At 31.4% G+C, this 26,723-nt stretch overlaps 1 protein-coding gene across 2 annotated transcripts; it reads left to right on the top strand.

Moving 5' to 3' along the window:
* The first annotated feature begins 775 nt into the window (after positions 1-775).
* On the top strand, positions 776-26,660 carry LOC143083036 (potassium voltage-gated channel protein Shaw-like). 2 transcript variants are annotated; one of them, XM_076259162.1, is made up of 5 exons: positions 777-1,653; positions 10,553-11,480; positions 21,750-21,854; positions 24,285-24,512; positions 26,258-26,660. In XM_076259162.1, exons 1-5 carry the CDS (start codon positions 1,060-1,062, stop codon positions 26,320-26,322), a joined length of 1,920 nt encoding a protein of 639 aa, XP_076115277.1. In that variant the 5' UTR covers positions 777-1,059; the 3' UTR covers positions 26,323-26,660. The 2 variants fall into 2 exon arrangements, with proteins under 2 accessions (XP_076115278.1, XP_076115277.1); XM_076259163.1 differs by lacking the exon at positions 21,750-21,854 and having other exon boundaries at positions 776-1,653.
* The last annotated feature ends 63 nt before the right edge of the window (positions 26,661-26,723 follow it).

The raw sequence follows: 26,723 nt of genomic DNA, 5'->3' as shown, positions 1-26,723 counted from the left end.
TTCAAATTATAGAATTGAGAATTGGAACAGAACATGTGTCAAAGACATCAACCCAACCAAACAGCAGAACGCAGCCGATGGCCATCAATGGGTCTTCAACACTGCGAGAACACTCCGTAAGAAGCGGGCTTCAGGTCCCTTAAAAAATATTCTATAGTTCAGCGAGAATGGACGTCACACTAAACTCCGAAGCATATAAATAAACCAAAAATAAAAAAAAAAAAAAAAGAAAAAACATGACTAACAAAGGCCAGATTTTTTTTTTTTTAAATTGGGACAGTCGCAAAAAACGGGTTTACAAATATTTTGTGAGATCTCAACCTTAGAAGTATCTCACAGCTGATAGATTAAAAACTCGGTGTATCTAATATGTAAAATCCGTTTGTTGACTCCAGATTTGACATAGTTTACTCGTTACACAATGTCCGGTTGACAATTGATTCTTTCTTTGATTTTAAATCAGATGACTTCTGTTTAAACAAAATATAACGATCACAGTCACTTAATTGTTAATTGTACGTCAGTTTGTATTGAAGAGTTTTAACAAACCCATTCACACATATAATATGTCCATCTTTTTAGATAATTTTGACAGATATGTTTATCCAAACATTTATTCCGATATCAATTTGCTAGCATAAATCCATTCCACCTGTTCATATTCCAGGCAGGTGAATTTTGTCTGTTCCAAAGATTTACCACAGAAGTAACGAGCATTACGATTGGCTGAGAGCTAAGCAATTAACAAAATTTTACATCATCTACAGATTAACCAAGACACAAGCAGTAACGACAAACCATAAACATCTTATTGTTTTTGGCATGGAATCAATGTTTATAATTATGTCCAATGTTCAAGTGTTTTGGGATTCTTTTGTTTTTGTTGTTTTGTTATGTGCCAATTTTAATTAAAACATTTTCTTATTCTTTAAGAGCACACTTAACATCGGTTTCGAACAGTGAAAGTTACACGCTATAGAAGTATGTCTAAACAACTTATCAGAACTATATTAATAATCATGTAAAGGATATAATTTGCCATTCTTTGAGTTGTTTGGGATGGATACACATTTTAGAAAATCAATTTTTGCGCCGAAAACTTCAATTGTACCAAAACTTTCGTCTGTTGGCAGGAGAAATGAAAATAGAATATGTATAAACGTAGGAGGTCGGAAGTTTGAAACTTACAAAACAACGTTAAAAGCTATTCCGGATACAAGACTGTCATGGTTATCAGAAAACAGAAGTCTCAATCCTGACTATGACCCAAGCACAGGAGAATACTTTTTTGATCGACATCCCGGTATGTTTCAAATGATTTTAAACTATTACCGAACAGGCAAACTACATGTGCCAATGGATGTCTGCGGGCCGGCCTTTGAAGAGGAACTAGCTTACTGGGGCCTTGACGAAACTCAAATAGAACCATGTTGTTGGAATTCATATAGGTCACACAGAGATGCACAGGAAACTTTGAGGGAATTTTCTAATAGTGACAATGAAAATGATAGCGATGATGAAGAAGAAATGGAAATGAGGGCACGATTTGGAATTTCTGATGATTTCATTGAAAAGGAAAAATCTTGCTGGGATAAATTGAGACCACGGCTTTGGAATTTTCTGGACAATCCAAGAGCGGACAGAGCTTCAAAGGTATAATGCTTTTTTTTTAAATGCACGTTCTAACGCATGAATAATTATATAAAAGTTTTATGTTTGGTTAAGAATATTTTATTCTCAAAATGGTTGCATTGATGGATTATAATTACTGTCTCATATATTTCCCCAAGATTTCTTTTTGTTTCTTTAATATTATCTGATCAATTTTAAAATGACCTGATTTTTTTCCGTCATATATATTTTCAGTTATTCAATTTATAAGTTGATTTAAATTTCCTAAACAAAATTTTCTTACGTCTTGTAATGGCAGTCACTTAATATTTTAGAAAGGATTTAAAAAGATGAACGAAACTTTTCCAAATAAGGAATATTCTAAGACATTTTCCTCGCTATTGACTAGTCATTTGAGTGTCTGGGACGACAAAGCTTGATGTCTGTATGTCAAGAAATAGAAGTTGCTTCATAATATAAGTTCCAAGTGGAAGAAATATTCTGTAATAATATATCCATTGAAACAAATATCTTACGGAAAAAAGGTATATAATGGTGGTTCCAACAGGAACAGATAGTATGACATTATTTATAACAAAGTCTCCCGCATCTGTTAGGCGGAACAAATATACGTTGGCATACACACAGAAATTCATTTAAAATGTTTCAATTTCATTATTTATCAAATGCAGATACTAAGTTCTTTAACTTTATAACTAATAATCTGTTAAGTTAAAGTATTAGTTATATTAGTTGTACATGTACTTTTTGATTGATGGATATCTATTGTCTATAACAGCAGACAATAATGTACACGATGTATATTTAAAAAAGTCTAGAGGATACCCAAGTGGTAATTAGAACCGGAAGTCAAATATAGACGAAGAGTTTTATTTTACCAATAGAAAAAGACGAAACGACAATACTTTTTTGTCATAGCTGCTCTTCAACGGTTTTTATTAGGTTTTGAGTTTTCAACTATTGTGGCCCTGAGCATCACTAAAAGATATTATTTCTCGAAATGCGTATCTTGTGTAGTAAGACTGGTACAGTCAATATTATTCATAGTAAATTGATTATTGAGAAACACGTTACCCTCCAAGATCCGGAAAAACCTTTATCCACTATCTCTGTTTTGGCTTTAAAAAAATGAATTTGGATTGTCTCAATTCATATCGTTTTAAAATGCAACACTTTTTATGATTTGTTTAAAACGTGATATGGTGATGGATTGTGAGGTCTCTATTTTCTTCTATTTTACTGAAAATATATAAATAAGTTTACTGAGTTTGCTATTGTTCATCTAGGTTTTATGGTATTGTTTCAAGAAAAATATCTACAAAAATAGAAAATGCTGAAGTACACGATCTCTTTTTTTTTTTGTTTTGTTTTCTTTTAATGAATCTTTTTGTTGCTGTCTTATCGTTATTTACTAATAGTTCCTTTTCTTAACACAACTTAGGTAAACGTACCGTTACCAGAACAAAGACCTGTCTATATATGATATCACTAGCTGAGCATGTATAAATGTCATATAGATGTTCAGTGTTTTTGATTGTTCTACTTGAAAGTTTTGTCTGATTGACCTATATATCATTTTCTTAGAGAATCCTGTTTACATCATTATACAACAGAAAAGACAACCGATAAAAGCTTAAACTCTAATAGAGAAAACTTAAATAAATAAAGGTTTATATACCGGGATATTTACAGCTAAACATATTGTATAGGGGATTACTAGTTGAAATTTTCTAAGACCTTATGTTGATCTCAATCATTCATTTTGTTGTCGTAAAAAATAGATCTCTGTATTTAACATTGTCGAGACGACAGCCTGAACAAGATTTAAAGAATCGATAATAATATATTATGTAGACAAGAACAAAAAAAAAAGGAAAACATTGTCCCAAGAATTCGAGAAAAGGGAAAAAGAGAAAAACGGGGTTCTAAAATGAGATGTGTGACAACAAAAAAACTAAACAACAGAGAAAATTTATCCAGAAAATCAAAGAAATACAGCAAGTATACCATCAAACCCACCTTTTATTCATACTAGTTCAATTATCACGTCAAATGTCTAAAATATGAAAGTTACATAATAATGTCAGTACGTGATTTATGTCTATGTTGCAATTGCTTACAATTTGAAGGATAGAAAAAAAAATAATCACACTTCTGAAACCATTTGAAATGACGTATTAGCACACAAATCCTCGATAATGAAAGATAGATATAGTGTAAGAATTTATACACATTAATAACAGTTCTCTATGTCTTTGAAAACAACAAAAAAACAAGCAGACAAAATGATGTATAAATGTCTCAGACAGAAGGCTGTCAATGGAAGCTGTTTTGAGCAATCATCATTCAATCAAAATCTTTAATTTGCACCTCGGAATTGACCTTTTTGCACTTAACATTAATATAACTTTTGAATGGTCTTGTGTGCTCTTAATATCTTATGCATGTCTGTACTTGATATTGGAGAACTCTTGATTTTAATCATGTCTGCTTTCTAATTTTTAATTTCCCTTTATATAAATTTATTATAAAAAAAAATAAAAAATGTTTGCGTTATTTAGTTATAATTCCAGTAGCAACATAATTTATTTGTGTAAATAAATTTCTTTTATTGTTTAAATTTAATTGCAGCAGTTAATTGATTCATTTCTGTAATTTAATTTAATTTAAAAACAGCGTTGTGACATTTGTTTTTCTTTTTGAGCGCATTATATACATACCCTATTACCTGCTACCAACAACTAAGGCAGGTACGATAGGTTCTGTGTTACCGATTGCCATTCAAAACAATTGTTTTTGCCATCGTACACAACAGATTGTTGTCTGCCGTTCCGATTGCCATTGGAATGAAATGGATTTTGCAATCGCGTACAGAAAATTTTATTCTGTGTAACGTATTGCTTTTGCAGAATCAATAGCCGATATTATGGTATGGTATTATTAGGGAAAATAAAGCACATTTTAGTCTACAAAAAGCAACAAACATTAGGAAAATCATAAAAGTAGAATGAAAATATGGTTAAATGTTAGTATATATTAGAGCATACATCTTGTGACTCATAACGCAGATGCTATTGAAAAATATGTAAAAAAATGAAGGAAAAAAATGCTTGTTTATACGCTAGAACTAACATTATAGGGCTTGTTTCTGTTTCACAATCTTTTCATAAATTTTAATCGGAAACATCAGGGATATATATTATGCTGAGGAGAATATAATGTGAATAATGTCGTACATATATTTAAGCATAGTAAGGCTTATGCCATTTTTATTTCAACCATTACCGAAACATTTATCTCAACTTCATTATAGAAAATGAAATTCTGGACAATTTTATAGGTAAAGTCATTTGGATTTTCAGCCAAAAAAAGATTATCCCCTCTGACGAACATAAACTTGAATCCCAAAACTTCTGATAGAAAAGTTCATTTTGTTCTCTACTAATCCTACAAATAAGACGAGAACCTCATTTTGAAAAAGATACGTATCAAATTGTTAAAACAACCACACATTGAACAGCTAATTTAAAAAAAAAATAGTGGAGTTTGGTTTATACAGTCTTTGAAAGAATGTGGAATTTGCCTTAATTTTCCTTTTTATATTCTGACTCCATACTAAATGTGTATGTAAGAATGATTTCAATCAAATTTATATGATTTGAATCTTCTATTTGGATATTTATTACGTCTGTCAGGAATTCAGATATTTCGGAAAAATATATTATCGTGAATCCTTCTAGCATCACATAAAATGGGAGAATATCGTTAACCGAATATCTTAAATATCATTATTCATAATCTACATCTACGATATAAAATTGACTTATCTTTAAAAAAAAAACTAGTTCAAAGGAAATAATAACTATATATAAACAAATCTTGTTCTTTAAGACTAAGATAAAATATAGTACACATCCAACGGATTTAGTGTAAGGATTATGCTAGCAGTCTGAGAAAACCATAATCTTATCAGCGGCAATGCCAAAAATATAAGTACATATTGATATCTACATGATGTGTAGAACCATTCAAAACAAGAACTATCTTTAAAAAAGATATCCGACGTATTTAAATTTGAGTATATGTTTAAAACTATCATTTCAATAACCTTCAGAAGCACAAAGATACCATTTAAATAACGTTTTCTCTGTTTGTGTTCAGTATTCTCGGTCCTCGTATCTTTGTGTTTACATTCACCAAAACCCCGCGGAAATTTCACATGCGTAGGTGCGTTCTAAAAGTCATCTACGTTCGTATAACAAAGTTTACATTAAAAATTATATAATTGTCCCGAATAAACAGCTGTCACGGATGCAAAGAGCTATTGGAGAAACAATTATTTTAATAAAAATATAAATCTTTGTAAGATCTAGTTCAAATATTTATAGTTTTTCATTTGCTTTCCATCACCATATAATTAACGAGACGTTTTTTCAAACACAACCAAATCACCCACCATGACAGCATTTTGTCCATTCACAGAAAGGATTTTCGAGCATGCGTATTGTGTTGCCATAGTTAAGCGTCCTTAAGTTCAAAGGGCACAAACCGAAATTATACCGACTACGTCGCAAAAATAAAGTAAAGCAATACATACTTAGTTACATGTACGTTATCAATCAATGTTTAGACAGATATTTACCGAGTTTTGTCATAAAAGAGGATACATGACAATATATGTATACCATATGTATACAGGAACAAGCTCTTTTTTTAAAGGGGCGCACTTGGTGCATATAGGAATATCTACAACTCTACGATAAACGTTAATATTCCTGAAATGTGTGTAAATGTTGTCAAGAAGAATTTACAGTTTTAGAAGTTGTATCACAGTTCTTTATAGTATATCTATCTTATTATTATATATTTACTACAAATATAAATTATATTTTTATGCATATATACTTATCGGTCTATTACCATGCACATACAGTTTTGTTAAATTTGTAAAAATAGGGAAATGGCCAATATTTATCTTACCTGTATACTTCGTATTTATGTATTTTTGCAGTCATGCATGATGATTTTTTTTTATCAAATGTGTCAGGAATATGACAGTTGTTGTCCATTCGTTTGATGTGTTTTTAAATTTGATTTTGCCATGTGATAAGGGACTTTCCGATTGAATTTTCTTCGGAGTTCAGTATTTTTGTGATTTTACTTTTTGCACTAAATCTTAAAGACTTCTATTGAAACGAGCGTCAAACGACGTAGATTTAACCTATGGCGTTGTCAGTTTATTTTCAATATATGAGTTTGACTGTCCCACTGGTATCTTTCCCCCTCGTGTAATATATATTTGTATCAACTACGAGAAGTAAAGTGAAGTATAATCCTTCCATGGTATCAGTGGGCAGATCAATGAAGGAAAAGAAAGTAAAATTGTATTCTAAATTGCTTTAAATGTGTATGTTGTACAGTAACTTAGATGTCTTTTTGATGTTTTGAGTTGTTAAGTTGCTGTCTGACTGACGTTTATCTCACCTTTTCTTTTGGTTTCGATTAACTTTGCATTCGTAGAGCAGGTTGCAGACGACATCTTTATAGTTCGAAGAAATACCATGCAGACGATAGAAAGTTTATAAAGATTGGGTATGCAATATTTGCTTTAGAAGTTGTGATGAAAAAAACAAGGTTAATTGGTTAATTAAAAGCAGGCTGTTATACTATTTCTATGATTTAAAGCAGCAATGAAGATGTACATAATTACTTACAATACCATGTATATGTCTTAGTCAATAACACTTAATGTTTTATATGTAAATCAGTAATTACTGTTATCAAGGTATAATGTCTCGTTTGCACACTGTTTCCTCTTGTTTACGAACTCTGTATGTCATGCCTGAAGTTTACTTCCATGTCCGTATTTGTTTTTCATCTCGTGTTTAAAATATCTTAAAGTTGAGTGTTGAGTGTTTCTGGAAAACGAAGTATATAGTTTTGCATGCATGCAGATCTTAATTACTTCATGTATATATGTATACATCTGCGTGTCTGTATCATAAATATTTGAAAAAGTAAATTTGAAATGAAGAACCTTTACACCAACAAACAGACATATGAAATGCTTCTCTCGGTCTGTTTTAAATAATGCTATGTAATACATGGAGATGTTGTGCTAAAAGTCATTGTTAATGATACTCCATATAAAAAGGTTCACTGAGTAAAAACAATTTTGTTTTGTTGAAATTAAAGAGAAATATCAATTATATTTGTAAAAAATATGTTAAATTACAAATCCATTTAACGACCTTTTTTAGCTCACCTGGCCCGAAAGGCCAAGTGAGCTTTTCTCATCACTTGGCGTCCGTCGTCCGTCGTCTGTCGTCGTCGTTAACTTTTTACATTTTGAACTTCTTCTAGAGAACCACTGAATGGAATGAAACCAAACATGGCATGAATGTTCCTTATGAGGTGCTGACCAAGTGTTGTTACTTTGTGGCCGATCCATCATCCAAGATGGCCGCCAGCGGGGGACTTAGTTTAACATAGGACCCTATGGGAAATGCATACAAATGACTTCTTTTAGAGAACCACTGAATGGAATGAAACCAAACATGGCATGAATGTTCCTTATGAGGTGCTGACCAAGTGTTGTTACTTTGTTGCAACCATCAAATTGTTGTAAAAATCAATTAAAGAAGCTGCATCGAATAAGCGTTTTCTTCGCTTAAATGACATTAGATTTCATATGACAAATCAAACTGAGAATTTTGTGTTGGTTTTTATAACCAACACGTATTGCTTGAAAAAATTATCAACCTTTACCAACGTTTGGATGATTCTACCAAGCTTGGTTTCAATAAAAAGGATGTTTTTACTTCAACATTTTTTTCTATTTAAATTTCTTGATAATCGACATTTTAAATGCGGGTCTGCTATCTTTATCTTTTTGGACTACAAAATGACATAGCATCAGTAACAATTTATTTTTCTGGTAGGCTTTAGCTGCAACAATTGATTCTACAATACCCGGATGTAAAACATAACCACATAATTAACCACCTAAATAAAAACATTTGTGTTTTCAAGCCAGCTCTGTCCTTAGAATAAAATTGTCATGAAAAAAACTGATGAAAATTAATATTTTACCGATTTTTATTTTTCTCTTTTTGCACAGCATTTACAAATCTAATGATAATTCGACATCAATCGTTGATTAATTATTATTTATATTCTAAATTTTATCTTTTTGTATCGGTTAACATCTTTGGGTTTGGTTATCAGCGCTTTTCGCTTTTAAAATATTTAAACTTTTCAAGTCAAAGAGGGGATTGTATACACATGGATCAGTCAAGATAGAAAACCCGTGAGGTTTAACCCATCATTTTATTTGGAAAATAACATGTACATGTACCAAATCAGGAATTTGACAGATGTTTTCTAGATTTAAGGTTGATATAGTCGACCGTTTTTGTTTTTGTTTTTATGGAGTTCAATATTTTTGTTATTACAGATAACTTTTCTTGTACAATGATCAAGTATACTTAATGTTTCATTATGTTGATATTTTGGAACACCTTGAAAGGTGGCATCTCCTCTTCCATTATAATTTATAATTACAAGTAGAATGCGTCATTGAACAATCTGTTGTTTGATTGTTTCCAAATGTAACAATTGTACAAAGCCGTTTGATTTAAAGAACATCGTTTGACCTATCGTATAGCTATTTTCAATTTGTTTATTGTATTTAAGAGGAATTTTGCTTATTTTTTCACGCTCCCGACTCACATAAAGAATAGAGAATAAGAAGAGTTGAATAGAAACATACAGGTGTGCACTTGAATCTCGTAAATGCAGAAATAGAGTCATTCCTATTAAATTTCACTAAAACAAACAAATGTAGGATAAAAGTACAGATTGACTTTTGATGTATGTTAACATCAATGTACGGCTGAAGTTATGATTTATTAAGTGAGAACAGTAAACTAGCTGTATAATGCAACATTTAATGTGTTTCATTTCCATTGAAGATTTATATCTCTAGTGGTAGATAATTTGGCACAAATAATCAAATTCAAAAGTAAATACAGATTATTCAATGCAAAAACTTGTAGTTTGATAAATTTGAAGAACACCGATGAGTGCTTTCGATAATTTTCTAAAAACTTCTTATATTTTTTGGCAATCGCATAAATAAGTTATGGCTGTTATTGTACTGTACTAGAATGCCTCTGAACAGTAATTCCGTGAATATGGGATTTGATCTACAATTGTGCAATAGAACTGCTATTCATTCTTTGTATAATTGTTTATCTAATCCGTTTAGTCAATATCTTTTTTTAATGTAGAATTAATAGTTTTTTTTGCTCTTTATTGCTTATACGCCCCTGCAGTAGCACTATCACAATATTAGTATCACAATGTTCTAGTGTGCTTTTTTTTGTTTCTGTTAAAAAATGAAATTCGAATGTTTTATGCTGGTAATTAACGCCCAGTGACAAATATTCTTACATATTCATGAGGTTCTTTTTTTCCCTTCATATTCTTGCTTAAAGTGACATCATTATACATATTACATAACGACATTCAGACACAACATCGGGTTTTATAAATGTAAGAAAGCTGCAGTATATATGCCCTGTATTGTCTGTATCTGTATCAATCTTCTTTCCTTTTCACTCTCAGAATCAAATGTCTAATTGTTGCAATATGCTGCTGCAATGTTGTTATAGAGGGTGTGCTCTATAACACGACCATGAACTGCAAATATATATATACATGTATATATACGTATACCTCACAGCATGATAATACCACGAAGTCATATCTAATTTTATTTACAGAGTGTAAAGCGTGCATCTGTAACCATTGACATTCTCTTCGTTTCCATAATAAATTTCCAACAAAAGAATCAACTTAAAGTACATATTTTGAATTACAAACTATCTAAAATGTATTTTTCTGTTTCTATTTTCAGATTTATGCCATTATTTCCATAGCTTTTATCATCACATCAATAGCAGTATTTTGTTTGGAGACTCATATACAGTTCCGGTACAAGGTCAACCCTAATATATCACTATCCGGACTAAAGGTTTCCGAAACACAGAGGCTCACCCGTCCGTTACTATTTATAGATATTATAGAATATGGTTGTAATGCATTTTTTACTTTAGAAATATTTGCTCGACTTTTAGCATGTCCTACTTTTAAAGCATTTGCAAAAGAACCTTTGAACTGGTTGGATATTGTATCCATTATTCCATTTTATGCTGCAAGAGTCTTGGAAATTTTAAGTATGGAAGGTACTGTGGTCTTTCTTTGTGTAAGTGCATTGCGCTTAATAAGAATTTTTCGAATTCTTAGATTGACTAGACATTTTAGTGGACTTAAAATTATAGGTCATACAATTCGCGCCAGTGCTAAAGAATTACTTCTACTTTTTCTAGTTCTTATTATCGGCATTCTGATATTTGCCGTTGTGATATTCTTTGCCGAACAGATTGATGAAAATTCTGTGAATGATTTTCAAAACATTCCAATGGGATTCTGGTGGGCTGTTGTTACTATGACAACACTTGGATATGGTGACATGGCGCCACGGACTGGATTCGGATACTTAGTTGGTACTATATGTGCTGTTTGCGGACTGCTGATGTTAACACTTCCGGTACCGATAATAGTCAATAATTTCACATTATATTACTCTCATGCTCAAGCAAAGATGAAACTTCCAAAGAAAACGAAAAAGATTTTAGTTGGTGCAGAACACATGCTTAAGGAAACAATATCAAACCAATCTATTGCGGAAGAAGACGAAACTAAACCAGCAACCGGAAACAGTTGCGGGAAAGATTTCGAAAGAAAAACCAGTGGGGACAGTGCTTTAGGTAGCGATAATAACAGTAAGTATCTAAAAAAGTCACAATAGAAAAGCAAACTGTTTGATATATCATTGTGCTACAAAGTAGTGAAGTTTCGAACGAAGCATAATCATATACAGGGATCAATGTGACCAATTTGTGTTCTCCTCTGTACGTTTTGCTGATAATTTACAAAAAAAAAAAAAAGGAAAAAAGGAAATTTAGTAACCAAAATTGAGCCTTACCGAACCATACTCTTTTTCATCAATCATTGATTTAACCTTATAATGTTTTTCGTGCAATAATCCTTGATTAAGTCAAGCATTTGTTCACCAATAAGTGATTTTATATTTTCAACTCCCACTAATCCGTGATTTAGTCTTTGCACTGTTTCACAAATCTAGAATATTTTAGTTTCGGAACACTTGTAAACAAATGTGACTTTTTAATTTGGGTCATTACGTGAAATATGCGCTACATTTGAACCTTGCAAGTTCTTGTCATTGTACAATGTTGTATTAAAATTGTGTTTTTTTTTTCTCCATTACAGATTTTATTTTTGGTTATTTTAACCGACCGATTAGATCTTATATTGCGTCACATTATTTTTACACAATCTTTTCCATTGTATGTGTATTTCCCCTTAGATTTCTAGGGATAATATCTCAACGGATACCACCCTTAGATATAATAGGTCTTTTCATTCGTATGTCGTAAAACCACAGAATTTTAAAATAAGTCTCAATCCTCTCCACTTAGATAAATTATCATAAAGATTTAGACATTTATGATGTGTTTGTAGGTGTTCTGCTTGATAAGATTTCAACGATTAAAACTTTTGACTCATTTTTAAAATGAAAACTTCAAAACTGATATGTAAATATATGAATTATGAAGATATGAAATGAAGCAAAATAATTCTCGCTGTCAAATTTTAATGCATAAACACCTAAAAACATCCGATATCAAAAAGATAATTTCGATAAATTTTAAAGTTACGTCTGCAAGCATAACGATCTTTTAATAATTTTTCCAATGTAAAAAATAAACTTAGTACTCACTGTCAGTTTGAAGATCAAAATGTAATGCAAAAACTACAAAAACATCAGATATCAAATTTATAGATGATAATTTCTATAAATTTGGAGGATTCGTCTACAAAAATATTTAAGTACTTTTGATATATATTTTTTTCACTGTAAGATGTGAAATTTAATTCATTTACCGCTATTCAAAGCACTGGCCGAAAATAGTATACTTATCGTTGTTATATTAGTTGCATAAAACCCTTACAACTATTTACCGAAGAATAAGTCATCACATGCGATATTTATAAAAAATAAAGACATATCAATGCCAATGAGACTATATCTACCAAAAGGCATTCTTTGTGTATCTGTGGTTGTTGTTGGTTGTTAACTGTCATATTTGTTTTTTTGTCAATTATTTTGTCATAAATCAAGCTGTTTGTCTTCTCGTTTGATTTGTTGATTGCCTTACAATGACCTATAGTTGCTGACATTATATAAATAACACACAGCTGAGAGCTAGGGTGATAGAGTAGATTGGTATCCCAGGAGTTGTTGTTTAAATTCTTGTTATATATTAAAAGAGATGTTGCATATGACAATATATAAATAACACATAGCTGAGAGGGGGATAGAGCAGATTGGTACCCCTAGAAAACATTGTCAACTGCGGGGAAGCTATGTGTTATTTTATTTATTATACTGAATGTAAATAATACAATCTGGGCAAAAACGTAAAACAAACATTTTATTCAATCACTTGATGTACATTTAATTTATTGTAATTTAAATTGTCGATTTTTGATTGGTCTGGACGAGAGGGTAACATTAAAAAAAATGTCATCCGCGCAGCCATGTGATAGAGTAAATTAACACCCTCGTATTAGCCAATCAAAATATGGCATTTTAACGTGAAGTATAATAATTGTTGTCATATGCAACATCTCCTTATTTTAATACATGACAAGAATTTAAACAACAACTGGTTATTATTCGACCATCAAAATGAACAATTCCTATTTATATATATAAGAAGATGTGGTATGAGTGCCTTTGAGACAACTCTCCATCCAAGTCACAACTTTTGTAAAAGTAAACCATATTATTGGTCAAACACGGAGCCTTGGCTCACTTCGAACAGCAAGCTATTAAGGGCTCCAAAACATTCTAACGGGATTACCAGCGGTCTAATCTATAATATGTATAAAAAAAAAAAGAAACATTTATGAACCACATCAACAAACGACAACCACTGATCATCAGGTTCCTGACTTGGGACAGGTGCAAACAAATGCAGCAGGTATCTGTATATAACATTTGTGAACCACATCAACAAACGACAACCACTGATCATCAGGTTCCTGGCTTAAGACAGGTGCAAACAAATGCAGCAGGTATCTGTATATGGCTATATGAAAAAGCTCCGAATAACAATATGTGAAACAATACAAATTGGAAATCAAACGATAATATTAATAGTGATGGAAACCAATTACATATATATGAGAACTGTTTCAGTTAGCATTTGACATAATGCGATTGTAGACATTAACTCTAGTTTTGATTAACACCATTACCGAAGTACATAGCCAGTCTCCATGAACTGAACATGTAGCTGAAGTACTTATATCATCAGTGAATTTATGAAAGATGACAGAGGAATTAGATGAGAGTTCAGACAGCTGTTAGTTTCTACTGAGTGATTTATTTTACTGTAAAGATCTAAAACGTTTCACATTCCTGTAAAAAGACAAACAGAATATTCATATGAAACATATGATACATAATGAAGCAGCAATTAACCCTACAATAAAATAGCAACAAAACACCACAGAGAATGTGATAGATATGCCATCCCTCAAAAATATAATCCTTTTTGGCTTTGTGCTATACTGATATCAACCATTGACGAAGTCTATTGTGTGATATAATGAAATGAGGCATCTCAACTATAGAATAAGATGATTCCCTAAATAATGACTGTTAAAATGCATGTCCTCGTTCTTATTATAACCAAAGTTATTTTCCTTATTTAATTCATCAACCCATCATTCTGTTTTGTACATTATACCTGAGATTATTTTATACAACCATTTCGCATTATATTATAATTTGTATAACGCATACACAATAATTGATGCTATTGCAAATTAAAGATAAAGTGAAATCACACGTGCTGGTATGCCATGTGTTTGGGATAAAAATATGTGCAGCAACCATGTTTTGTTCGAATTAGAAGACATGAAAGAAGGAAGATATTGAGACATGCTATATTCTGGGTACTATATTTTACAATATTCCATTGATTTTCTTGTTACCATCGTTTGAATGTCGAGAAAACCCGATGATTCATATTCTGTAAAAAGTATATTAGCAAGTCTTGAAAATTAAGCAAGTTCTGTTAAAACTGAAGTTAAAAGAGCTTTTTAAAGAGCGCAAGTTTTTGTTCATGATAACTGGAATACGAATTTCATTTTCTCAATATAACTTAAAATCATAATCTTTAAACAACTGGAATAAAATGAGCTTTTGAAAGATCTAAAGTTTTTGTTCACGATAAATGGAATATGAACTTAATTGTTTCAGCATTACTTAAAATCATCTTTTAACAGTATGCATAGTACACCTGTTAGAATTATCGTTATCACTACTCATAGGGCGTTTGTCGTATTTTTATACCAAGAGGGGGAATCGCACGGTCAGTAGACTGTGTTTGAAATAAGCAAATTTCGAAAAAGAAATCAAGTTGATATCAAAAACTTTTCTTTTGCATACGGTAATTATAAGAATACAAACAACTTTCATCGTTAAAGTGTACTTGATTAAAAAGGGGTACTAACTCAACAACATTATATCAATTAAAGACTAAAATGGAAACCGTTTTCTTTGAAAATTAACTAGTCCGTTTCTGTGTGCGTTAGCGTTTTTTTTTGTAGCAGCTCAGTGTTTTTATTGTTCTTTTGTTGTTCCTCGGTTTTGGTTTGTGACCCGGATTTGTTTCAGTAGCGATTTATGACTATTGACCAGGGGTGGTGTTCTCGAAGCTATCTTAGGATTAGGACGTGTCCTAAGACCATCTTATGACAAGTCTTTATCCTAAGTCGTGTTCTCGAAGCTCTCATAACTTAGGATTTATCACATTTTTCGTCCTAACTTTAGGACACCTAATTAGGTGTCTTAAGATCATCATATCTACATCCTAGCTTTGTGCATGCTTTTTTCTCTTTTTTCCACGTGAAGATGAACATAAAATGAAATGCACCATCGGTTATTAACTCGTATAAAGAAATGTTGCATGATTTTAAACTTTGAACTTCGTGTTTTACGATACGATGACACTTCGAATTCAATATTCTCACTTCAAAACAATTTGTTTTCCACTTTAAATCACAATCCTTTTTGATATATTTTTTTATAATTACATTTGAAATCATGCATTTGATTAAATACATATTATTTCAAAATTTCGTAAACAATTTTATCAATTGGTTTTGTCTTTAATAAATGTTTTATCAAACAATTACTTCAACTATTTAGAATTTCACACATAGGCTATGTTTAGGACGTCCTAACATAAGATGTGTCTGAGATAGCTTCGAGACACAACTTAAGAGTGTCCTAGGTCGATCTTAAGTCCATCTTAAAATTGTTCTTATCTATGACTTAGGACGAATCTTACGATACTTTCGAGAAAACCACCCCAGTATTATACTGTTGCCTTTGTTTACCTTTGTTACTGTAGAGACGTCCGTCAATACATTCAACATTTTACCAAAACATGAAGATATTCTTTTCTTCTTAATTCCACCATTAACTTTTTTCAACCAATACAACTAAATGTTTAAATGTTATACACATTCTACAGTAGTATGTAACAAGATAGTTTATTTTTACTCTTCATATGAATTAGAAAAAAGTAAGATACAAATTATATATTTTGGCTATGTATTTAGGAAACAATTATTATTTTTGTTTATACAAAGTTAAGGAGGATATACTATGTTACTTGATAAACACCTGGTTTTATACCTTGGTAATCCATGAATCAAGGCAATCATTTTGATGGTAGTTTTCTCTTAAAACATAGTTACATTAGTGTTATAGATTTCTTACTGGCCGGAGGAATATAATGTAATTCTGAAAATGACTTCACAACGTTTGTTTAAAGATTTTTATTTTAACACTTAGTTACTCGATGTTTATTCCCCATTCAACAGATGCCTAACAAATCGGCTTCGATGTACAAACGATAACATTTTGATGAAATAAACATTCTCCTTTTAATTTTCTTGTCAAAGCGCGCAGGAACTGTGTTGTTTCTGATTGCAGTTTTATAATTGAAAAGATATTAATACAATCTCCATTCTATTTTAAGTAGCTGTTTTACATTAAGTGTAGAAATAGCAATGTATAATTTAGAACGTATCTAGTATATAGCTTCACAAATGAAGTTATCGTGTATTAATCATCACATAACAACACTCGTATAATAATGTTTGTGCTTTAACCGAAATAATTGTTAAAGTATAAATTATAATGAATACAAAAATATCTCACTGAGAAAATGAAAAGACTCCTCTTCTTTATTCAATTATGAATATAAGTTACTTCTTCCAAATTACAATCTTGCCTAGTATGATTATGGTGTATTAAGCCTGTACGACCACTCTTACCTTGAGGCACCGTATTATGATAGGGATGTATAAGTACGCAGCCACGTCAAGTATGAATAGGGAATATCAAGTAAATTTTCATGTGCGACTTTTCAAATTTGTGTTACATACTACTTACTATATGCAGTACACAATACAAAATAAACTAACTGTACATGTACTGTAGTGTATCTTAATATTTAAAAATCGTTGCATAGTCATTTTCTTTTAAGACCTTGTAACACGTCTTGGAAAGTATTTCTTGTCGATTTGCGAACTGGTTCCCGGCTGCTTGTCATCGATTATCAATACAATCATATCTTGGATCGAACTATTTAAACAAAGTTATTGTGTTCCAAGTTTTATAGGAATGTAGCTTTATTCTGTATAATGCATTGTTGTTGATGGTCATGAATTGTTAAGGGCGGATTATGTCTTTGTCTGTTTAAGGTTTATAGCAACAGTAAAAATATTTCCTATTCGTCATGTTGTGTCTCGCTATTAAATTACTTGTTATGTTTATCTTGTTATAGGCCTGTTGTTCTTATTTTTGTTTAGATATATTTGACTCTTCAATGTTTGTTATATGATTAATAGAAAGTGAGATCAAACGATTGAATTATAAGATACTTTATAAACATATGACGCTACGTACCAAATGATGATTTTTGTTCATCATTTTATTTTGGTTGTAAATTTTAAGCTATTTATGTGTCCAAATAATTATGAATATGATATCATGAAAGCAATTTCTTGCTATGACGCTTTCATAGTCGTCGTATGAAGACGTCACAGCAAAACATAAAAATAGCCTTACCAGACGTCATAATTATTTTGACCATGCAGCTATTTGTGGTTTTTAATAAGCACCAATTATCTGAGAGTTTTCTATCAAAACGCCTCAAACTTTAAATATAAACATTAGGCACATAATTATAGTTTGCCATTGCCATTTAAAAATGTTTCAACTGTTGAAAACAATTAAGAATATGTATAGACATACTCTTCTTTTGTTTGATTCTATGAGTGAATCAAATATACAGCAGAACAAGTTCGCCCTGCATCATCGTTCAAATTTATGAAACTTTACATTTACATAAGAGAAAAAAAATATTATGATGCATTTTGTTTAAAACTTTCTGCAAATACAGAAATTTTTAAATATCCGAAAAAACTAATATTGATTTCTGGTATTCTATCTAAAAAAGGCATTTACATAATTCTATTAACGACTTTAAATAGTAATGATTATAATTGTTAATCGACAAAAAAAAAATAATTAGACAGCTGGTAAGGAAGAGTAGATGTTTGTCTGCTATGTATCAATCTGATGACTTAAGCCCTTTACAACAGATTTTTGATAGTTTGTTTATATTTTGTACTGTTTCATCCCTGTCAAGGTTGTTGGAAAAGGGGGAGGGGGTCTGGCGCCAAATAAACTAGATTAACCCCGCCACATTCTGTACGTGCCTGTTCCGAGTCAGAAGCCTGTAATTCAGAGGTTGTAGTTTATCGCTGTATGTCATATTTTTTTTTCGTTCATTGTTTTGTACACAAATCAGGCCGTTAGTTTCCTAGTTTGAATTGTTTGTTCTACATTTGTAATTCAGTCGGTGCGGTTTTTTTTAGCTGACTGTGCGGTATGGGCTTTGCTCATTGTTGTAGGTCGTACGGTGACCTATAGTAAATTGTTGTAAACTTCGATTTTTGGGTTTTGGTGGAGAGTTGCCCCATTGGCAATCGTTTCATATTTTCTCATCTTTATATCATCAGTTAAATTTATTTAATATTTATATTATTTAGTTTATATTAAAAATGAGGTTTTAAAACAATTTTGAACATAAAATCATTTATCCACAATGAATTAATAAATTCATCTACCACAGTAATTTAAAAAAAATTCTGCTAATTGAGATTTAAGTAAATAATTAAATCTCATTAAATGCACCTACATGCTGTATGTTTATACGTCTGTGAAACTCATTGGAGTTTTCATAACCGAGACACTGATTCCTACTGATATATCTCATTAGCAAGATCAGTGTTTATTATATAAATATTGTTTCAGAAATATTAGTAATTAATAGCTTATATACGAAATCTTAACCAGGGCTTGAGATGCGTAAAAACTTAGAGCAGAAACAAACCTAAACATCAATTAAGAGAAGCAAATCTTTTTCACATACTTGCTGACACACATGTCAACTAAACAATATCGTTTTAATCCACCAGTTGAAGTGTGGATGTTTTTCTTGGATAACTACGATATGTTTAACCTTTTAGAACAGAAACACTACCTTCTTTCTGTTGGATTCAAAGTAGTTGAGATTCTTTGAAGTCACGAAAAGTTTTTATAAAGTAAACATATGTTCTATAACACTCACTATTAAACATGTATCTTACTTTTTTATCAAAAAAATAACCCAGTTTTAGCGATTTCTTTGTACCTGATAAGAAAATACCAACTACCAAAATATGTCACATTCTAGGCATGCCAATGAAAACGTATTTTAGTTCATTCAAAAATATAAGATTCATTTTGATATTTTGATATTTTAGTAAAAATGTCGATATCATATTATCTCTCTTTTTTAAAAATTTATGTTAAGTTGCTATAGTTCTGCATTCGTCTCTGATATATTTTTCAAATAAAACTCCGTTTTTTCAATCTTTTTATAATGAGGCCATGTCGGTTGGATTTTTGTTGCATTTGTTGTATTCTGGAAAAGTTTATTTTCAAATGTACAATGGATGTGTTGTTATTATTTAATGTTTGTGTTGTTCTTCTTGATAGTGTTTCTCTTGGTTATAACACAATGATAACCTCCGCTCCCTGCAAAGTCTATGATCTTGTTTAGGGAAACCTTCTGAATAATTGAGAAAACACAAATATGAGGCGCAAAATGCATATCATAATCTGGTGTAGATTCTAAGAAAATTTCATAAAATCTGGATCAAGAGTTAATGAGAAAAAGAGCATGTAAATGTGGACTGTAGTGATCACAAGCTGATTTGCTGAAGAAAACTGTGCAAATGAATTTGATCAAAGATGAACTATAGAGGTCAATAAAAATTATTATTTGAAAATAAAAGACACTTTAAATAGATTGTTGTAACAGGTTGCTGAGGAGTTTCCGATTCACATTTATTGATAAAGCAATGGCAAACTCAATGTTTAAGTTAGGGAAGCACCAAAAACGATTCTAACCATTAAACAAAATAACAGGTGTACAAAAGCACTATATGGTTAAGATTGTGCAAAGATTTCGATAAATACTATATGAGTAATAAGAGGTTAAGTAGGAGTTGCGACTACCAAATGGGTATCCTCTAAATAAAGCAATAACAAAGACAATAGTTTGTTTGTCGTTGTCAGTTTATTTTCGATCCATGAGTTTGACTGCCCCTTTGATATCTTTCGCCCCTCCTTTATATTTAAGTATCTGAAACAGATTTATAAAGACGGTTTTCGGAGAGGGGAAACAAATGCGTACTATAATTTGTAGATGAAGTACACTGTCACCCCAATGTTAACCCCGAATCTCATTTAGATTAAGAAATAAAAGATGAAAAGAACATAATGCTAGTAAGATTCTGAGAATTTTTCATTGCCCAATCTGTTAAGCAATAATAGAACAAAAGGGGCAATGACGAACGAACAAACGGACGGACGGACACTTCCATTATTATATACCACCTCTTTAGAAAGTTAGGTACGACAACGTTATAAAACAGATGATTGTAAAATTGATTTATGTTATTTATCTCATCAAATGCATGCAAACATGTACTTACACTATCCTCACGTCAACAAATGAACACCCAAGTGGCAAATGCTGTTGGCAACAGGGAAATAATAAGTGACAGTATTTCAATATCTGTTCCATATATAAATTTGAGTCACTAATAAATGCAGACATGCTGAATACCACTGAGCATTCATCATGCCAACGATTTTAAAAGATTATAAGCTATTGGATTTTTTAACCAAAATTGCTGTGCCAATGATGAAACATTTCGACGTTGTTTTAAAATGAAAAGTTTGATAAATTGAAAGAAAAATTCAGCATAATATGAGCATTTTTTTTTTTAATAAACTCAAGACTTATAAAATGATGATATTAAAAGATAGTTAAATTAAAATTAACGAAAAGATACAACAAGCATGACAAGAATCCTGAAGTTATAATAGTATCACACAGTTTGTATCTGTTTTTTTTTTAGTGTGTCCCTTTATAGCTTCAGAAGCACCAAATGCATAAAGTATTTTGTTTATTTACAAGCAATAGGTTGATACCGCTTCTTTGGTGGCTGTTTGTCCCTGGGGTAATTGTTAGCCCTGTGTATATTGTTTTGCAACTGACATGATTTTTAATAAATTTACAAATATTGGGGAAAAAGTTCAGACGATCTAAGCAAAGTTGATATTGAATCTAGTTAGTGTTTGGTGTCCTGTTTTAAGGGAATATAGCGCAATTAGCATTTATACAACCTTGACACAAACAATTTTGATTTGGAGTGTTCCTGATGCATGTATGATGTTGATTTAAAAGCACATGTATATTGTTTCAAGCGAAAATATTTGATAAGATTGACATTTACACATAGTAAAAATGTGCATATTATTTCAGCATCACAAGAATCTACAAATGGTACAACTGGTATAAGTGTGATATTTACAGATGATTTAACAGACAATCAAATTACACCATCGGACACCCTACCCCACTCTTACGGTAATGATTATAAAATTCCCTGAGGCAATACATTTTTCGAAACTATGTGCAAAGTACAGCTGAGTAGCTAATGTCTACTTGAGAAAAAATGCAGGGTGTAGTTCGGCTTAGTTCTTTTTTTTTTAAAATTAAGTCAGAATTTGGGGTCGGACACCATACCCCAACCCTTTCGGTAATGTTAATAAAACATTCCCTATGGCAATACTCACACTAGATGGAAACGAAAGCTTTGGGCCTAGGGCCTAGTTGACCAAAATTCCAAGTCGGGGTATAGCACGGATTTTTGTTTGTATAGATAATAAATAATATCCTTGCCCACTATACTGTGTGTACACAAGAAAAAAAACCTTTTGTCCAATCAATATCCACTGCTTCAGTAACTTATAGAATGTTTCGTTAAAACATATTTGTCTTATTAAAAAAATATTAAAGCACGAGCGCAATTTTCTATTCTTGTAATGCAGAACAATTATTACTTTTCAGAAACTATTTGACAGGATGCCGAGAATATGGAAAGCTATTTGACACAATATCACAAACATAATTTTTGGTTTCAAAGTCAATTTCATGTTACAAGCAATTTTGCAAGCATTTCAATATATATTTTATAACTATTTACGATTTTATATACATCCGAAACTGTTGAATATTAAAATTCAAAAGCGGGTAGCACGCTGTTTGGTATAGTGACAACGATTACTATTGTCTTTAAATTAATGCGCATGACTTGATTTTTTAAAATTCATTGAAAAGTGCAACGGTCTCAAACTGCTTTATTATATATTGAAAACTGACAATATACTTTTGGGTTCATATACATATCCGAAAACTGGCTGCTAGCGTAGTGGCTGCTAGCTTAAGCATGGTTTCTTATGAAGAGATACAAATGTTTACTTTATTTGTATATGAAGTCCATGTCACCCAATGTTAACCCCGGATCTCATTTAGATTAAAATTAAGAAATGAAATAGCAGATGAATAAGAGCATAATGCTAGTAAGATTCTGTGAATTTTTCACAAACTTCTGTTAAGCAGTTATATAAGAATAGGCAATGACAAACGAACCAACGGACGAACGGACACTTGCATTATTATTTACCACCCTTTTAGAAATTGAGGTGCGATAACTTATAATAAAGCAGACGACTGTACAATTGATTTGTTTTTCATCTTTTCAACTTCATACAAACATCGACTGAAAATCCTCTTGGTGTCAACAAATGAACACTTTATAGTGAAAAATGTTGCTGGCAACATGGAAATATAACAATAAGCGTTTAATGAGTGTTTTATATATATGTTATACATAACTTTGAATCACTATGAAAATCACTATGAATGTTTGTTCCTGGGGTAATGATAAGCCCAGTGTATATTCTTTTGCAACTGACTTGATTTTGACTAAAATTTTCCGTTCATAAATTTACCAATTATGAGAAAATAATTCAGACGATCTAAGCAAATTTGACCTTTTATAAATATAAATAGTCTGTGTTGTCCTGTTTTAAATTTAAGGGAATATAGCGCATTTAGCATTTGTTTTGGCTTTCGAACTTGTTTGATCTGAGCGTCATTGGTTAGTCTTGTGTAGACGAAACGCGCGTCTGGTGTATTAAAGAATAAACCTGGTACCTTTTGATAGCTATTATTTGTGTGTGTTTCTCTGTCCTATACGTTCTGCCATTTATTTTCATTGTAGCCCCGTCATGTAATGTTGTCATTTTAATGTTATATTTAACATTGCCTTAAAAGCGGAAGGTTTGGTTAGCCACAAAACCAGATCAAATCCACCATATTTTTCTTAAAAATGTCCTGTCCCAAGTCAGGAAAATGGCAATTGTTATCGTATAGTTTGTTATTGTTTGTATCGCATTGTCGTTAGTTGTTTGTTCACTTCCGTGTTTCGGTTGTTTCTTTGTACTATATTGTATTGATTATCTGCGTAATTCTCTGTCGGTAATGTTGTACTGTATTCATGTCATGAAATGGTGTCATTTAAGTGTTATATTTCACATTGCCATAATAGTGCGTGGTTTGGCTAGACACCAAACCAGGTTCAACCCACCAATTGTTTTCTTAAAATGTTCTGTACCAAGTCAGGAAAATGACCATTGTTATATTATAGTTCGTTTCTGTGTGTATTACATTTTAGTGTTGGGTTTCTGTTGTGTCGTAGTTCTCCTTTTATATTTGATGTGTTTCCCTCAGTTTTAGTTTGTAACCCGGATTTGTTTTTTCAATTTCGAAAAGCGGTATACTACTTACTGTTGCCTTTATTTAAACAACCCTGACACAATCATTTTTGATTTGGAGTGTTCCTGATGCATGTATGATGTTGATTTAAAAGCACATGTATATTGTTTCAAGTGAAAAAGATTTGATAAGACTGACATTTACACATTTTTAATAAAGATGTGCATTTTATTTCAGCATCGCAAGAATCTCAAAATGGTACAACTGGTATAAGTGTGATATTTACAGATGATTTAACAGACAATCAAATAACACCATCAGTGACGTCATCGCCTGTTTTATGTGATGATATTCGGCACCACGTAGACGTTGATAATAACAATATACAAACCAGTAAAGAAAATTGTGTTTTATATGAACATGCGGAGGAACTACCAATTCATCGCCGACACAGACTAAAACGAGGTAAATAGTAAAATTCAGAGTTCAAAGCGTTAAAAAAATCGGACACAAGACAATAATCAATAGCAATTGATAAAGGTAGAAAAAAATTCACAAGCAATCATTTGCAACAGAAGAAAATAGAGAAAAAAAAAAACATATATCAGGAAACACAATGTTAATCTTACTTACAAATTATGGGGAGTGAGTAGTAAGGAAATTTGATATTTAAAAAACATTTGTCGCCTAACAAGATAAGTTGGATAAAAGGATCTATATTGGAGGGCAAGTCGATGCCAGTGGCCGTTGTGATTCCAGCTCCTATAGCATGTTTGATATATTAGGTCACCATCTATGACAATTTGCTTTTGATGTGTTTGGTGTAGTATAAATGATTATGGCGAATGTCACTATCCGAATACGTCCATCTGTCAAAATATACGTCTTAATGGTTTATTCTGCTGTCATTTGGCATCTTATATTAGAGGTCAGTCGGTTTAAACAAGGAATTGTATATTAAATATACAATTCCTCGGTTTAAATAATTTGCTGCAAAGTCTTAAATTGTCCATATGAACGAACGTAAAGCCAATTAGCATTGGATTGTGTCAAATGAGGTTTTCTTTTGATCTGCTTATAAAAATAACGGGATTTGAAATACAGAAATCTCGTCTTAAATTTATCTCGTTAATCAAACGAGATGTGCGTCTTCTTATAATATGACTAACGAAAATATAGGGATTTGAAATACTAAAATGATCTAAAATCGCATCTGAAATTTATCTTGTTAATCTAACGAGAGATAAACGAGATGTGTGTCTTAACTAATAAGCTTTGACTATGTACCAACGACGATATTAACATTCCACACAGCTTTGTTAGTAGGAAAAACAAAGTGATGTCGACAGAAACAAAAAATTAACAAGTTGTTAATCAATCTATTACTGGAGGCAATGTATAGGTCTTTCAGTGCTCATTATTTTATACAATTCCCATCTGTTTATTTCTAATATTTCTATCTGCTGTAAGTTAAGCTTGAAAAGATATAATTTATTATTGACAAATTATGTATAATCTGTTTTATAATTATTCAGTGCGTTCTATCAGCATGCTGTTTTAACATGGATAAACTTAATTGATTTGTTGCGTTTAGAGAAATACGAAATGTTGTAGGTGTATATACAATATTTTTAAATTATAAACTGGCAAATAGTTATAGCAATGAAACAACGCGCTATAATCTTTCGTCTTCTACTTAATAGCTATAGTAAGGTCTTTAGTTGAGAGAACATTTGCACTTAAAATTTAAAAGCCTTTAAAAATGTTTCTTTAAACAACGCAAACTATGTGCGTAATCATTCAATATTGTGTATACATCTATGTGTTGGTTTTGGAAATAAGCACATACAAAAAGAACGATGTGCCAATGTAATGTTTGAATGATACACGAGACAGTTTTTGCTGAGCTCATAAGTGTATTCATGGTCTTCAACACTGAGTAAATCTATCAGAAGCTCAAGTCGAACTTATACATTTATAAAGACACTAGAAAATGAAAGCAAATAAAAAATAATTTAAAAAAGTAATAGTAAGAGTAAAGCCGATGACAGACTAAACAACAACGATCAACAGATACGAAAGAGGAAATATACACAAGAGGTCAATGTTTTTGTGAAACGACTTTGGTAGTACCAGGTTTATATTTTAATAAGTTAACCAATGTTCTTCAAAGTCTGAATTATAAACGCAACCAAAATTGTATATTTCAGGTAGCTACTTTGCACCACAGGGTACAAGCTCAAAGAAAACGTCATTGACAAGTATAGACGTGTAACTACGTGCAAGAGAGTACCAGTTAAAACAAAAACCTCACTGACAAGTTTAGACGTGTGACTACGTGTCAGAGGGTACAAGTTCAAAGTAAACGTCCTTGACAAGTAAAGACGTTTAACTACGTGCCAGAGAGTACCAGAACAAAGAAACCGACCTTGAAAGGCGTAGATGTTTAATTAAAGAATAACAGATATACACATTTTTTCAGAACACCGCACTGGTTTACATCATGACCATGGAACTACTCTCATGAGAAATCCTTACATTTTGAATATCCAATTATTATATGTTCTACTGAAGTCTATCATGATGGTTTATCATCATTAAAATTGAACTCCACAGTCTCTTGATTTTTTCTAAATATCTTAAATAATTTTAACTTTCCGTAATGATTAAATGGTA

This window comes from Mytilus galloprovincialis, chromosome 7, assembly GCF_965363235.1.
Source record: "Mytilus galloprovincialis chromosome 7, xbMytGall1.hap1.1, whole genome shotgun sequence".
Lineage (NCBI taxonomy): Eukaryota > Metazoa > Mollusca > Bivalvia > Mytilida > Mytilidae > Mytilus > Mytilus galloprovincialis.
The sequence above is the reverse complement of the archived record's forward strand: the minus strand, read 5'-3'. Positions and strand labels throughout refer to the sequence as shown.